The sequence below is a fragment of the Peromyscus maniculatus genome, chromosome 4 (genome assembly GCF_049852395.1).
Source record: "Peromyscus maniculatus bairdii isolate BWxNUB_F1_BW_parent chromosome 4, HU_Pman_BW_mat_3.1, whole genome shotgun sequence".
In the NCBI taxonomy this organism is placed as follows: Eukaryota; Metazoa; Chordata; class Mammalia; order Rodentia; family Cricetidae; genus Peromyscus; species Peromyscus maniculatus.
Window position 1 is genome coordinate 2,857,501 of NC_134855.1, and position 16,682 is coordinate 2,874,182.

Genomic DNA, 16,682 nt, shown 5'->3' on the forward strand with positions numbered 1-16,682 from the left:
TTCTTCCTTTACTTTAGTGTGTTTCATAAAAGCAAGGGTACTGCTCTGTTAAAAGAATGTATTCATCAAATTAAAACAATTGTCATCGAGTCGTGTGGTAGTGGCGGTGGCAGCGGCAGCAGAGGCGGCTCACGCCTTTAATCCCAGCACTTGGGAGACAGGCAGGCAGATCTCTCTGGGTTTGAGGCCAACATGGTCTACAGAGTGAGTTCTAGGACAGCCAAGAATAGCTAAGGCTACACAGAGAAACTCTGTCTCAAAAAGGGGAAAAAAAAATTTAAGATGGTGTAGTACTACAGTCTTTTCATATTTATTGGTGTCTATTATTCTCAAAATACATTTTCTGACATTGTTTTTTTCTGGTGTAAGACCAGCTCACAATCACTGTGTTATCATGTCTCTTTTTAGTTGTTTATTTATACTCAGGGTCCCACTATGTAGAAGCCCAGGCAAACCTGGAACTCGAGCTTCTTGCCTTAGCCTTCCAAGTATTACAGGCCTGCGATACCATGCCCAGCTGTCAGCATTCTTTTATCTTGAACCGTTATCCGTCTTTCTTGGCACTGATATTCTAGAAGAATACAGAACATTTATTTTATAGAACATTTGTCATTTTAGATTTACCTGGTAGTCCCTCGTGATTTGATTGAGAATATTCTGTATTTCCCTAAATATAAAACAACGTAAGTAGCCAGGCAGTCCTGATACATGCCTTTAATACTAGCACTTGGGAGGCAGAGGCAGGTGGATCTCTGAATTTGAGGCCAGCCTGGTCTACACAGGGCAACTTGTCTTCCAGGATAGCCAGGGCTATACAGAAACCCTGTCTTGAAAAACCAATAAATAATAAATAAGTTGACATAAGTGAAGTTAATGGCTTCTACCCAAAGGCTAATATTATTTAAAATTATAGATAAATAGTTTCTGACAGGCACATTAACTGTTTTGTGACATAAACCAAATATATATGTTCTTTGCAAATTATCATTGCCAAAGTAGTTCTCTGTTTTATGAATTGCTTTCCCATTAACATCATTATCTACTTTCTGATGTATACCTATAGAAGATATTTTATTAAAAGTTTTGTTCACTGGGTTGGAAGCATGACTCAGTGATTAAGAGCAGTTACTACTACTGTAGTTTGATTCTCAGTATCTGTAGCAGGTGGCTCGTTTGTAATGATAAGGGATCCTAAGGGATAAGACCCCTCTAGCCTGAAAAGGCACCTGCACAGATGCACAGACTCACACTCATACATACACAATTAAAAATAATAATAAGAGAAATAAAGTCCTTTTCACATCTGTGTTCTGATTGGTCATTTAGTGCAAAGTATGTTTTCTTTTGCTTGGTAACGTTTAAAATTCTTGTTTGTGGGGCTGTAGAAATGACTTACTGATTAAGATCAGTCTTTGCTCTTGCAGAGGACCTAGGTTCAATTCCCGGTACCCACATAGTGACTTACTATCTATATACTTCCGTTCCAGGGATCCTATACCCTTTCAAATCTCCATGGCACCAGGCACACACATGGTGTATGTACATACATGTAAAGAAAACTTTCATGCACATAAATCTAAATTTTTTTTTTTTTAATATTGCAAGCTGGGCATAATGCTGCATGCTTTTAATCTGAGCACTCAGGAGGCAGAGGGCGGTGGATCTCTGAATTTGAGGCCAGCCTGGTCTACACAGGGCAACCTGTCTTCCAGGACAGCCAAGGCTACAAAGAGAAACCCTGTCTTGAAAAAACAAAAATAAAAAAATTAATATTGTATGTATGTGTATGTTGGATCTGTTTAACTGCAAGTGTATCTTGACATGTGTGGACATTGGGGAACAATTTTGTGGAGTCTTTTCTCTTCTTCCACCTTTACCTGGGCTTTTGGGATGGGATTCAGATTGCTAGCCTTGATCAACAAAAGCATCTTTACCTCATGAGTCACTTTGCTGGCCCTTGATCAATTTAAAAATGAACTGTAGCAAAGCTACACAGAGAAACCCTGTCTCGAAAAACCAAAAAAAAAAAAAAAAAAAAATGAACTGTTTTTGTATATGTGTGATTTCCTTTTTTCATGCTAATTAGATGTATGTTGTTCATAGTGTACCTCCATAAATTGATACTCAAATATACTTGGACAGAAATCATCAGTTTAATCTTTGGTCCTTTACCACTTCTAGCTATGCAAGAAGAAGCCTTGAAGTTGGTATTGCTGGCATTAGAAGATGGTTCTGCCCTCTCAAGGAAAGTTCTAGTACTTTTTGTTGTGCAAAGACTAGAACCAAGATTTCCTCAGGCGTCAAAAACAAGTATTGGTCACGTTGTGCAGCTACTGTATCGAGCTTCTTGTTTTAAGGTAAGTACTGTACAACTCTCTGAAGATCACATGCTTACATATGAGACAGAGGCTTCCTAGAATCCATGTTACCTAGTGTAGTGACCCCAGACATACAGAACACTTCAAAAGTTGAGAAGAATTGTTTCATTTTTCCTTCTGCATTAATTTTTGAGACCAGGTACTTGTTACCACCTATCGGTTTCAGAAACATTGAACTGAACATATGTAAAACCCTAACTTTAGATTCTTACAGGAACTTGTAAAAATGAACTAAAGAAGCCTCACCTTGCTGGGTGGTGGTGGCACATGCCTTTAGTCCCAGAACTCTGGAGGCAGAGCCAGGTGGATCTCTATGAGTTCAAGGCCAGCCTGGCCTACAGAGTGATCTCCAGGACAGGCACCAGAACTATACTAAGAAACCATGTGTTGAAAAAAGCAACAACAACAACAAAAAAAGTAGACACCACCTCACTTTTCTTTCTTTCTTTTTTTCCCCCCTATCATCAGCTTGTTACAGTACAAATTCTTATCCTAATAGTGAAATGTTTCACTGATGCTTGCCCAGTGATTAAGTAAAACCAAAACTTATTATAAGACACAGTCATCCTAGGGTCCCCCCTGCTATGTAGCCTCCCTGGATCTGTAGGTTGCAGTCTGATTAGATTATTCGATATTTTGATGTCTAGTTTCTTGAGGGTTTTTGTTTTTTTTTTTTTTTTTAATGTATTTTGGAGATCAGCCTCCTGTCAGATGTGGGGTTGGTGAAGATCTTTTTCCATTCTGTAGACTGTCTTTTTGTCTTATTGACCATGTCTTTTGCCCTACAAAAGCGAAGAAGCCTCACTTCTTTTGTTTTAAACAAGGAGTCCCAATGGCCTTTAATCCCAGAACTTCGGCGGCAGAAATAGGCAGATCTCTGGGTTTGAGGCCAGCCCAATCTATAGAGTGAGTTCCAGGATAACCAGGGATACACTGAGAACCCTGTCTTAATAAAACAAAACAAAACAAAACACCATGGAGTCCCAAATTATTTTGTAGACTTCAAAAGAATAGGAAATATTTGTAATCCATTGGGGTTTTTTGTTTTTGTTTTGTTTTTATCTTTTGGGTAGTGATAAAAGTCTTTCATGTGAAAATAGTCCACAAGAAATTCAAGGTTAGCCAGGTATGACAGCACACACCTTTAATCCCGTAACTTGGGAGGTAGAGACAGGTAGATCTTTGTGAGTCGAGGCCAGCCTGGTCTACAGAACAAGTTCCAGGACTGTTACACAGAGAAACCCTGTCTCAAGAAACCCTGTCTCGAAAAACCAAAAAGAAAAAAAGAGAAAAGAAATAAACTGATGATTTGTATATGTGATCATGATTACAATAATCTTAATCCTGAGGAAAGGTCATACACCTACAAAAATCTGGTTACTAAACTGACAAAGCTGATTAAAGGCATTGGACAGTGATTAATTTTCCAAAAGTAAATGTCACTTAAGTGAGACCTTTTGGCATTTCCGTCTGCATATCTTTAGCATTTTAAATTACAGGGCTGTAAGGCCGAAATGAGAAAATTGAAATATATCCTAAGTTATTGTGATGTAATTGCCAGATAACACTGGAAACTATAAATATGTAACAATCATAAACCACAGAGCAGTTTGATACCTGTAGGAAAAAAGAATTGGATACTTCAGTGAACACCATGGAAAAGCCTAGTCAGTCAAGTGTGAATGACACATAACCTCCTTTAAGGATATGAAATCAAGCACTATGACTATGAGAGAGTGTCCCAACCTCATTAGCAAAGGTAAATGACCCCATTTGAACATACTTCCATCGTCAATCACCTATTTTCTAAACTGGAGTACTTCCAAGGAAACCTTTTTCAATCTTAGAGCCTTAAAATGAGCAAAGGAACCTAGATGCGTGTGATTTACTTTCAAAAAAACCAAGAAGTCTATTTACAAATCTATGCATTTTTCAGGTGCTAGCTAAACAACCTACACTTTGATAACAGAAAACAAGGATGCAGGTAGCTTTTCTAATCTTTCAGTGGCCCAAAGTAGTCTTCACATCCATCAAACAAAATAACAGTTTGGCAATCTTCTCAACTTTTGAATTTCTTTTGAGGGGGTGGGCAGTTTTTGAGACAGGATTTCTTAGTGTAACCCTAGCTGTCCTGGAACTCACTCTTTAGACCAGGCTAGCTTTGAAGTCACAAAGATCCACCTGCCTCTGCCTCCAAAGTGCTGGGATTAAAGGTGTGTGCCACCACTGCCCAACCTAAGTAATTTCTAATAAGGATTGAAATTCACGTCAAATGAGATGACTCTGTGGGTAAAGGTCCGGCTCTTGAATCAGATGACAAATTTAATCCCTGGTGGAAGGATAGAACTGACTCCTGAAACTTGTCCTCTCATGGCACATGCATGTCTACATATATACACACCAAATAATTAATGTTATATTGGTACATATTTTCCTGTAGAGAGCCTTTGTTTACCAAGCATGGAATCAGAACAAGGGGAATTAATGATTGTCATGCTTAGTGTAGTGGTTCCCAACTGAAAGTTCAGCACCGGAGTTATCATATGTGTATGTTCCTGGGCTCTACCATCAAGAATTCTCATTCAGTAGATTTGAGAGTATGTCTTTCAAAGCTTCACAAATTTTATTTTTTGTGTTTTGTTTTTTTTCCCTAAAAGATAGGTTCTCCTGTAACGTAGGCTGACCTGTTTTGTAGCTGAGGATGACTTTAAACTTCTGATCCTCTTCCTTTTACTCCCAATTGCTGAGATTATGGGAGTGCATCACTTTAATGCCTAGTTTTTATGTGGTAGTGAGGCTCAAACCCCAGCTTTGTGCATGCCAGGCAAGTACTCGATCAACTCAGGTACATCTCCAGCAGCCCTTCACAAATGATTTTGATGCATATTAATACTAATTGGATCAGCCCCTGTTAGTTACCCAAGTCTTTCTTCAGGTTCTTGGGTGCTCTTGCTACCCGTGGGCATGTGTGCACTATATGGTGCTTAGAGGTATGTTATAATCCTCTAGGTCTTTAGTTCCCTTACCCCCCCATTTAAGTTAATAATTCTTTTGTTTCTCTGATCTTCTTTTTTTTAAATATATATTTATTTATTCATATATTTTATGTCTATGAGTGCTCTGTCTTCATGTACACCAGAAGAAGGAATCTAATCCCATTACAGATGGTGTGAGCCACAATGTGGTTGCTGGGAATTGAACTCAGGGCCTCTGTAAGAGCAAGCAATGCTCTTAACCGCTGAACCATCTCTTCAGCCCCTCTCTGTTGTTCTTTTATAGTGGGTTATTGAAGAATACTGGCTTTTAAGTTACATCCACACCCCACTCCTTATTAAATGTGTAAGATTCTATTGATTGGGGCTGGAGTGACTCAGTGGCTCAATGACAGGAATACTTGCTCCTCTTGAAGAAGACCTGGATTTAGTTTTCAGCATCCACATGGTGGTTTCAGGGAATCTTGACATCCTTTTCTGGTCTCCATGGGCACAAAGCACACCTGTGATGTACATATATACATGCAGGTGAATACTCATACACATAAAATAAATAAGAAGAAGTGTCTTAGTTAAAATTTTGTATGTCCCAAACTCGATTTTTTTCTTTTTTTTCTTTTTTTTTTTTTTTTTTGGTTTTTCGAGACAGGGTTTCTCTGTGTAGCTTTATGCCTTTCCTGGATCTCACTTGGTAGCCCAGGCTGGCCTCGAACTTACAGAGATCCGCCTGGCTCTGCCTCCCAAGTGCTGGGATTAAAGGTGTGCGCCATCACCGCCTGGCCCAAACTCTTAAGTAATTTTAAATTCCCAAAGAATATATGACCTATTGATTCTTAGTTGATGGTCCATTTCCTCATGTTGATGTTTTGAGGGACATATTGCTACTGTCAAATGTATCAGCAGCAGAAATAAAAAGTTACTAAGGCAAGGCATAGTGGTCCACACCTGTAATCCTAGTACTTGAGAGGTTTGGACAAGGGGATTTCTGCAATTTTGAGACAAGGCTAGGCTGCAGCGGCAGATCTTCTTAATATACTCAATCACTGAGGTAATCTGGAGCTGTTTTCTTTCACCAGTGAGGAATACAAAGTTGTGTTTGTTTGTGACAAGGTCTTATTATATATTGCAAGCCAAACTTGTGCTCGTGATTCTTCTGTTTGAGCTTCTTGAATGCTGGTATTTTAAGCTTGCACCCTCATGCTCAGCAGGAAAAGTTGAAGTTTGAATAGATCAAATGGTTTGTCCTGTCTGAATCTCAGAATTTAGTGTGGTTTTATGTGCTTTGAATCTTAAATCCCAGAGCCTATACAGTGAGATGGATAGAAGGTGAAAGGAAATTTCCTCAGAAATGGCCTACAGAGACAAGATGGAAGATGAGTACTCACTCCCACGGTTGTCCTCTGACCTGTACACACACACACACACACACACACACACACACACACACACACACACACACACACACACACAGATTTTATGAATATTCAAAAACAAAAACAAGTACTCATCCTACACAGCACTGTTCTTCGTACAAAGACAATCTTAACCTTAGAAACAGGACTCTACTTTCTGAAACTGCAATATCTCATTTCTTAAAGAACCATAGTAAATAAAAAGATGCAATGCACTCAGCCCTGCTCTTCCTCAAATAAGAAAGCAAGACTCTTTTTCACTAAAACAGAAAAAACAAACAAACAAACAAACAAACAAACTTTCCAACCAAGGAAAAGGATGTTTTTTTTAAAGACATGTATCTGTTCATAGCCCTTCTATAAAAATTCTTGGTGACTTTTTGTTCACTTCGGGATTTAACACCTTATTTATCATCATATTTAAGGCCATCTTTGAGTCTTCACTGACCAATATAATAATAATTATATATAATATATAATAATTTTTAACAAAATAATAATTTTTAACTTTGTGTCCTCTGCTCATTCATTTTTCTATTTTACCTTTTTCTTTTTTAGAATTTGGTTTTCCCTCTTCCCTCTTTCCTCTTCCTAAAGAAATCTTATTTTTCGGGGCTGGAAAGATGGCTCAGAGGTTAAGAGCACTGACTGCTCTTCCAGAGGTCCTGAGTTCAGTTCCCAGCAACCACATGGTAGTGAGATCTGGTGCCCTCTTCTGGCCTGCAGTCATTCATTCTGTATACATAATAAATAAATATTTTAAAAAAATCTTATTTTTCATGACGTAGGTCATATAGTCTTCAGCCAAGAGAAGACCTTTTCTGAACAATTTTCTTCTGTTTCCTCATCATATTTAATTGCCTTTTGTTTGTGTTGCTATGGACCCTTATAGGACCATTACTATAATTTTTTTTTTCTAAGTCTTTCTTCCCTGCCAAATGCTGATGACCTTCTTGAAGACAAGGACTGAATACATAGTTACATAATTTCTTTTTTTTTTTTTTTTCTGAAAAGAATTTGTGTTGACATTTTCTATTTTGTGTGGTGTCTGGTATATATCTCCTTTTATCCCAACCCTCACACCCAAAGTAAATGAATTGGGTAAGGGGAAAGAGCAAGATAATTTGATTGAGTTTGGTTTTTTTGTTTTTTGTTTTTTGTTTTCCATTTTTAGGTTACTAAAAGGGATGAAGACTCTTCCCTGATGCAGCTAAAGGAGGAATTTCGGAGTTATGAGGCACTGCGCAGAGAACATGATGCCCAAATTGTTCACATTGCTATGGAAGCAGGACTCCGTATTTCACCTGAGCAGTGGTCCTCGCTGCTATATGGGGACTTGGCTCATAAATCACACATGCAATCTATCATTGATAAGGTTTGTGAAATTAGAGGTACTGATCTTATACCCTTTCTATTTCACAGAGTACTATCACACATACACTCCTCTGTTTATAACCCAATGTGCCCACCTGACCCAGACATTAATTTCACACGTCTAACCTAGTGAACATGATAACTTACCAGCATTGTACACTTTGGGCTTTGTGGAGTATTGGCTTTTACCATCATGCAATTACGTGGCTCACTTAGAGCTGTAGCTCAGTGCTATTGTACCACAATGTAAATACTGTATTTCATATCACTCATCTGGGAAAAATTAGATGTAAAATGTGGAACACTTTCTACTGAGTATGTTTTGCTTTTATAGCGTTGTAAGGTTGAAAACTTATCTACATTCTGGGCCTAGAGAGCTAGTATAACTGATAAATAGGTTTTCTAAGTGTCTAGTGATGAGTTTCATAGGGCAGATTCTGAGATGAAAATTTAATTCATCATTGATCGTCCTATTATGAAATCTGAAGACACTTGAAAACTTATTAAGAAAATTAATCTATTGGAAAGCATTTGAATATAGGTGTGTTCTAAAATCCAGAGTAAAAATCATTCCCTTTTCTGTTTGTTAGCTACAGTCTCCGGAATCATTTGCAAAGAGTGTCCAGGAATTGACAATTGTTTTGCAACGAACTGGTGACCCAGCTAATTTAAATAGACTAAGGCCTCATTTAGAGCTTCTTGCAAACATAGACCCTAATCCAGGTATGTGGGAAAATGTACCAGTGCTTGTACTTTATGGAACTCTGATGTAAATAGCACAAGGGAATGATTGTTGATATGTTGTCTCCTCCATCCCCTACCCCATCCCTTTGGCTCTTAATTTAGATGCTGTTTCACCAACTTGGGAACAGTTGGAAAATGCAATGGTAGCTGTTAAAACAGTGGTTCATGGTCTTGTGGACTTCATACAAAATTATAGTAGAAAAGGCCACGAGACACCTCAGGTAAGTTGATTTATTACACTTTTGACTACTTCTGTGTCTGACACAGTTTCATCCTGAACATATTAACAATTTAATTAGCATTAGCTAATAATAAGACTCCTTATATAACCCTTTCCTCTTAGAAGTTGTGTGTGTAGTAGGGGGATGTGCATATGTGGATGTACATGTGTGAATGTGCATGTGTGGATGTACATGTGTGGCTGCACAGGCATTGAACCCAAAGCTCCATGCCTGAAAGGCTTGGCTACAACGCTGACATTGAGTGACATACCTAGCCTTCTTGGAAACCTGATTTTGTACTTTTGGGAAAAACTCACTTTTTATTTGAGTTGGTTAGCATTTCAATATATAATGAGTTCAGAGGGTGTTTGGACATGAATTCCTGATTGCAAATGTATTGATTCATTCCAAACATTTTTTTTTTCAGCAGTAAGTTTTTTACTCTGTTGTTATCTCTCAAGTGAAAATCTGTTTTGTAATATATATGGAATTTGAAATTCCCCAATATTTTTAGTGTGCTTTAGAATGGGAAGTTAAAATATAATTCCTTATCCAAATGACTCTTCATTTGTTGAGTTGTTTTGGGCCACTTCCTGTGTATAATGTTTTACATATTTTATTTCTAATCTTGACAACTAACTGGAGTGTAATTGCTATTGCCAAGCTGAAATTTAAAGGGTTTAGATATCATATTGAAAGGTATGCTATCAGTATCTGAAAGAGGTAGGGTCAAAAGTACTCCCAAATCTGATAACTTCTTACTCTTCTATCCATATTTTATTCAGTAAATATAATATTCAGGTGCCAACTGAATGAGGAATGCTTTATCTTATTAAGGTCACAGAAATAAGAGCAACTTCTTAGATTTTGATGCACATTATAGCAGTTAAGATTCATTTTCTTTCATCACTGTCATGCAAGTGAACTAATGAAGTGATAATTTTCCCTTCAACTTTTCTGGGAGGGTTTTAAATGGGTAAAGATCAAGTCTGCCTTTTTTTTTTTTTTAAAGTGCTTTTACAAATTGTTTCATTTTGTTATCACAATTTGAAGATAGTAATAAATTGAGAAATATTTTCCATGAAAATTACATTGTCTGAGAAATAAATAGATATAAATTTGAGTCAGTTTCAACTAACCTTTGGAAAGAAGACCTGAAGGCTCCCTCAGGAGTGTCTGCCACTCTCACAATAGGAAATGATGGGTGGAACTTTTTCTGCATGAAAATTCCTTCTCTGTTGTGAAAGAGACTTAAGGGTGGTCTACTCATTAAGTTAGTTCTAAAGTCCAAAGAGTGAATAGTAACTGATATCTTCTCTTTTCCATTTGCTAAATGCTTGTTGGTATAGCCTCAGCCAAACAGCAAGTACAAAACTAGCATGTGCCGAGATTTGCGACAACAAGGGGGTTGTCCACGAGGAACAAATTGTACATTTGCCCATTCTCAGGAAGAGCTTGAAAAGTAAGTCTGGAGAAATGTCTTTCATATAGGGTCATTCATTGAGGGAGTGCTACATACAGTATTACCTTTTGTGATGTTTCAAAATACAAATAATGTGAATTGCAAAATGGCTATTTTTTTTAACCCATGAGAAGATTAAACTAGGAATAAGATTAGCATTAAAAGGTCATACTTGAAAAAAAGAGTCATATTTGCAAACTTTGATAACTGGAATCCATGTTTCTTTTAACCTGTGTAGAATGAAACTACTATTTGCCTTTATCTTATTTACTCAGGTTCAGTTGAACATATCAGCAAAATCTCAGGCAAAAATGTAGATATTTTTCTGACTTTTGCTCTTTTAACATTTTTACATTTTACTTTTAACATTTTTCTGTAAGTTACTGAATGAAAAAAAAAGAAATATAAAAAATAAAAAAGGAGGAAGTGACTGCTCCTAGATATGGTGGCGGATAATATTTATTGTTGATAAAAAGGAGAGCATAGCCTGAGGCAGAGACATGTGGGAGAGTCCAAAGTGAAACAGACCCTAAACCAGGCCATGTGAGGAGAGTTGTGGGGATAGGGAACCAGGAGACCAAGAGGCCAGGAGGGTAAAGGGTAGACAAAAAGGACTGGGTAACAAAAATGTCTGGATTACATAGGGAAGGATATGCCAGTCATAACCTTATAACAGATAGGGACTGAGACTGAGGGCAGCTTTTAGAACCTGGTAGTTTTGTCTGCTTTGATATGTTAAATAGACACCTCAGCCATTTGTCCTGGCTTTGAGACATACCAGTTACTACTTCTTTGTCTATTTACTTTAGACATAAAAGTAAATTATGATAAGAGTTTTCATCAAAACCCACCAAAAAAGTGACCTAGGCTTTCTGTTAAGTAACTGACATTTTACCACCTCTTAGTGTGCATCTGTATTTTCAATTGAGCTAATTGTCTCCTGATGCCCCTTTAGGGTCTTTGTTCTATTGGTTTCTGCCTTTTAAACTAGTTATGTAGGGCATGGTTTGGGAATCTCCTTTGTCAGCAATCTCCCTGTGCTCTTTCCTGTATAGTCATTGACCAAGTTCTGCCATTCTAGCTTCCTGGGTCTTAAGCTATCATCACAAGTTTTTGATCTCTCTTATCCTTGTTTTTGTTGTTGTTGTTGTTGTTGTTTTCTTTTGGACAGGATTTCTCTGTGTAGCCTTGGCTATTCTGGGACTCGCTCTGTAGACCAGGCCGTCTTTGAACTCAGGTGTGCCTGCCTCTGCTTCCTGAGTGCTGACATTAAAGGCATGCGCCACCACTGCGCAGCCCCTCCTAACTTCATAATAATGTATTTATTTTTATTTTATATGCATTGGTGTTTTGCCTGCATGTTTGTCTGATCCTGGAGTTGCCAATAGTTGTTAGCTGTCACATGAGAGCTGGGAATTGAACCCAGGTACTTTGGGAGAACAGTCAGTGAGTGCCCTTAACCACTTGTTGAGCCATCTTTCCAGTCCCCCTCCTAACTTCTTAAATCTACTGTTGCTCATGTAGTCTCCTGTTATTTTCACAAAGCAGAGAAATCTTTTAAAAGCAAAGTTCTTCACATGTAGCTTTCCTTTTCTTCTCTCTGATCTTGTTGCCTTCCAGTTAAAGATGCAAAATGAAGGTTATGACCAATAAATTCCCTGCCTTTTCAGATGTCACCTTATAAATTTTTTTGAGACAGGGTTTCTCTGTGTAACAGTCCTGGCTGCCCTGGAACTTGCACTGTAGACCAGACTGGTCTTGAACTCAGAGATTCACCTGCCTCTGCCTCCTGACTGCTGAGATTAAAAGTGTGCACCACCACTACTACCTAGCTCAGATTTGCACTCTTAGGTTCAAGCCACCATGATATCCTATTGGTTTCTGGTGTGTATTGTGTGCCTTTAACCTTCATATCATCCCCATGTTCTGTTCTAGCCTTTCCTTTGGGGCTTTTCCTTACCCTGTTCCTCATTCATGTATTCAGCAGGATCCCTTCACTGCTTCATGTCAGCTAGAATCTTTGTCACATTTATTAATGGATTTAATAAAAAGCTCTACTTTAGAAGTTGACATTCTTTTTCTGTGAGGTCTGTATACAAAATATTTTTGGCTTTGTAGGCTAAACAGTTTCTTTGATAACCACTTAATTTACACAGACAATGTGTAAAGTGGGCATAGCTGTAAACATTACTTAGAAAGATAAGCAGGTTTGGCTTATGTGTTGTAGTTACCAGTTCCTAATGTAGTTATTGTCTGTCTTCCATAAGTGTAAGCTTTATGTATTTATATGTATATCTATGTATATACATCTTTATATTGTATATATATTATACTGTATAGATCTTTATTATACATATATGTGTATTTGTATAATTTTTTTGTTGTCTCCTTTCCTTTGTGGTCAGCATGTTAGGATCTCTAGCTGTAGCTGCACCATGATAAGAAAAAGTGTGTTTGTGTAGAGAAGACTAGGAATATGCTTCTCTTTTCTGACAACCCCCCAACCCCCCATTAAAAGCTGCAAAAAGACTGCTATGTTCATAGGCTTAGCTCTGGGTCTAGAATTTGTATTATATAATTAAAAAAATTTTTTTGCTTATATATGTGTATGTATCTTTGTATGCATGCCCATGGAAGCCAGAAGAGGGCACAGGTCTCTTGGGGCTGGAGTTATGGGCAGTTGTGAGCCCCCTGATTTGAGTACTCCGATTTGAACTTGTGTACTCTGGAAAAGCAGTAAACACTCTGAACCATTTTTTTTTTTTAGGCTCTAGGACTGTGTTTCTCACCTTTCTTAATGCTGTAACCCTTTAATATATTTCCTCATGTTGCATGTTGTGGTGACCGCCAACCATAAGATTATTTTTGTTGCTACTTCATAACTGACTTCTGCTACTGTTAAAATTTTTAATATGTTAGGCAGCAGTGGTGCACACCTTTAATCCCAGTACTTGGGAGGCAGAGGCAGGTGGATCTTTGTGACTTCAAAGCTAGCCTGGTCTAAAGAGCGAGATCCAGGACAGGCATCAAATCTACACAGAGAAACCCTGTCTCGAGAAAGAAAAAGAAAGAAAAGAAAAAATTTTAATGTAAACTGGGTGGTGGTAGCACATGCCTTTAATCCCAGCACTGAGGAGGCAGAGGCAGGCAGATATCTGAGTTTGAGGCCAGGCTTACAGAGTGAGTTCCAGGACAGCCAAGGCTACACAGTGAAATGCTGTCTTGAAAAACTTCTTCCTAAAAAAAAAAGGAAGGGAGGGAGGGAGGGAGGGAGGGAGGGAGGGAGGGAGGGAGGGAGGAAGAGAGAGAGAGAGAGAGAGAGAGAGAGAGAGAGAGAGAGAGAGAGAGAGAGAGAGAAAGAAAGAAAGAAAGAAAGAAAGAAAGAAAGAAAGAAAGAAAGAAAGAAAGAAAGAAAGAAAAAAACTTCTTGCTGATTGGGACCAAGTTGGGAGGGGGAAATTGTGAGTTACACACAGTGGGCGGTGTGAGTGAAGAAGCATTCTGTGAGGGAGCTGAGAAGGCAGGTTGCTTGGGGAAAAAAATAGATTGTTATCATTGGTCTCATGAGTGGGGCTGCCCATGGGAAGAGTGATAACTGCCAGAAAGAATGGGATGGAGAAGTGCCCTGGTGTACAGAAGGGGCAATGTGGATGAGCCAGATGACAGAGCAGATATGCCCTTGAGTCTGGAGTAGTGATACCAGCAGTGATGTTCCAGGAGCTTGGTGGAATGGCATGCCAAATCAGGAGTACAGGAGCCATCACATCTGCTGTTTCTCTGGAGGTGGGAAATGCCCCCATCCATCCTGTAAAAGTGTCAACAAATTAGGAGATGATGGAGTTTTTATAAGTGGGCTTGTGGCTGAAGCCAACCTGCCAGTATTCACCTGGTTGGTGTCCTTGGTGGATACAATGGTGGTGTATCTGGAGGGCCTTTTCAGGGTCTGACCTTGGCACGAGTCTCGCAGGAGGGGTAGATCTGTGCAGGAACTTGCAAAGTGTTTGTAAAACAACTGGAACAGACTTATATCTTGGTGTCATAGCAAAAGCTGTGGTTTGGGGTTAAAAGGTATGAACATTTCTTGGGCCTGGTTTCAGCCCAGTGAAACACATCATTAAATCTCTAACCAGACGAAATTTACTGAATGGAAGTGGTTGAGTGAGTGAAGGAGGAGGAGGAAGTCTTCCATAACCTCTCTAATGCTAGCCTGTCTCTACAAGCTGGGTCCAGTCAAGTCCACAGAAGTTTAAGGACTCCCAAGACTGTCTGTAGTCAGTACTCTATCAGTTTATTAAAACTGTATTTATCAGTGTTGAAACCCTGAACCTCTAAAGTTACATCTGAAACCAGTTTATCCTGTATAATGAAGGCTATGAATGAGGCACACCTGTCTGTACTTTTAACAGGAAACTTACTAATGAGCTACCAAGGTTCCTTGGAGTTGGTGGAGAGAGCAGTTAGAACTGGCAAACACTATGAGATCTGAGAAGGATAAGTAAGTGAACAGAAGTGAGACAACTTTCCTACCTACCTTCACATAAACAAACCTTAAAGCACCTTCTCTTTTTCTTTTTTCTTTTTTCTTTCTTTCTTTCTTTCTTTCTTTTTTTTTTTTTTTTTTGAGACAGGGTTTCTTTGTGTAGTTTTGGTGCCTGTCCTGGAACTCACTCTGTAGACCAGGCTGCCCTTGAACTCACAGAGATCTGCCTGGCTCTGCCTCTTGAGTGCTGGGATTAAAGGAGTGCTCTTACTGCCACCTGGCTTCCTTCTTTTTTTCTAATTCACCAGGAGATAATTCACCAGAAGAATTCACAATGAGAGCAGTCATTGCAAAGTGAGTTTATCCCTTTTTGAGTCTGGTAGGAAGGTGAACTGTGTCTAGACTTAGTATCAGCTCTAAGAGAATGAGGCCTGTGAATTTTACACAGAGAACTGAGAAGGCAGCTGAAGCCTCGGTTGCTGCTGTTGGACTGACAAAATGTGGTTGTCAAATCAGAGATCTAAGAAGGATAAATTTTACCTGAGTTAGCGATTGAAAGTGATAGACTTACCTGCTGGCTACCTAGACAGTCACCTCAGGGTCCTCCATGGTCTTTGAGAGCAGAGGTCTCAGGGCAACAACATCAGTCTTCGGCTGCCAGACCTAGGCCTGACAGGCCTCAGAAGATCCAACAGTTGTTGGTTAGAAACTTGTGAGAAAGACAACCTTACCTTGTCTAGGCAAAAGTGAGGCATTAGTTTCCCAGAGTCCTGTTGTCCAGGGTCTGAAGAAGGTCCTGGCAAGAGTTGAGGCAAAAGGTAGTAGTTGAGGTGAAAGGCAGTTTTTGCTCAGTGGTTGGTGCTGCCACTCTGGAGTAAGTTCTGGTTGGAGGTTCTTTTGTGCCCATCCATCTTCTTTGGAGGAAATAAAGGTGCTGCTAGGAGCCAGCATGTCTCTATCATAAAAAGCTTTTTAATTAAACATTTTAAATACTATATTCTGCAGATCTCTGAGCATTTGAGGACTGTTTCTATTAGGTATGAATGACTATCAACTTGTGTTTCCTAACAGTCTTCAATATACTAGCAGCTTTCATTTGACTAGGACTTACTGTTTCCTGAGAAGGCAAGGAAGAGTGATGGGGAAAGATCCCAGGGCCAAATGGGAACAGGAGAAATGGGGCTTGTGAGTTGGGGTGTGGCCCAACTCTGAGAAAGGACCTTCTCGGAGGACTAGAAACTTCATCATAGAATATTTATCTTGTTTATCAGATACCCCATTTGTCAAACATATGACATTTATTTAAATTTTCTAGAGGCTTGGTGTTAAACATTTGGCAAAGACATAAGTTAGCTTTTGTTAATCTGAATAGATATTTATAAACTTCAATTTTTATTATAAAGTATATTATAAACCAGAGTTGAGTCAAAATATAGCTTTACATTTCTATCATCATACAAAAAAGTCCATCCCAATCCATAATATTTGAGGTTTGTTGCTATTTCATAACTGCAGTTTTGTCATTGCGAATCTCAATGCAAACATCTGACATACAGGTTTTCCTAGGCTACTTTTGCATCAATCCTAATTGGTCTTATAATAAAATGCCGGAGCCAGA

At 38.7% G+C, this 16,682-nt stretch overlaps 1 protein-coding gene and 1 non-coding gene across 8 annotated transcripts in view; both read left to right on the forward strand.

Annotated features, from left to right (window-relative positions):
• Positions 1–16,682, forward strand: part of Rc3h2 (ring finger and CCCH-type domains 2) — a 67,131-nt gene that overhangs the window by 16,974 nt on the left and 33,475 nt on the right. For all 7 annotated transcript variants that reach the window (XM_006992537.4, XM_006992538.4, XM_015986184.3 and 4 more), the window contains 5 exons: positions 2,182–2,357; positions 7,958–8,158; positions 8,748–8,880; positions 9,004–9,122; positions 10,472–10,584. In XM_006992537.4, coding sequence (XP_006992599.1) covers positions 2,182–2,357; positions 7,958–8,158; positions 8,748–8,880; positions 9,004–9,122; positions 10,472–10,584 — 742 coding nt within the window. The remainder of the gene's footprint in view (positions 1–2,181; positions 2,358–7,957; positions 8,159–8,747; positions 8,881–9,003; positions 9,123–10,471; positions 10,585–16,682) is intronic.
• On the forward strand, positions 8,549–8,659 carry LOC121829242 (small nucleolar RNA SNORD90). The gene has a single exon (XR_006072024.1). It is a non-coding gene; the product is annotated as a small nucleolar RNA SNORD90 (small nucleolar RNA).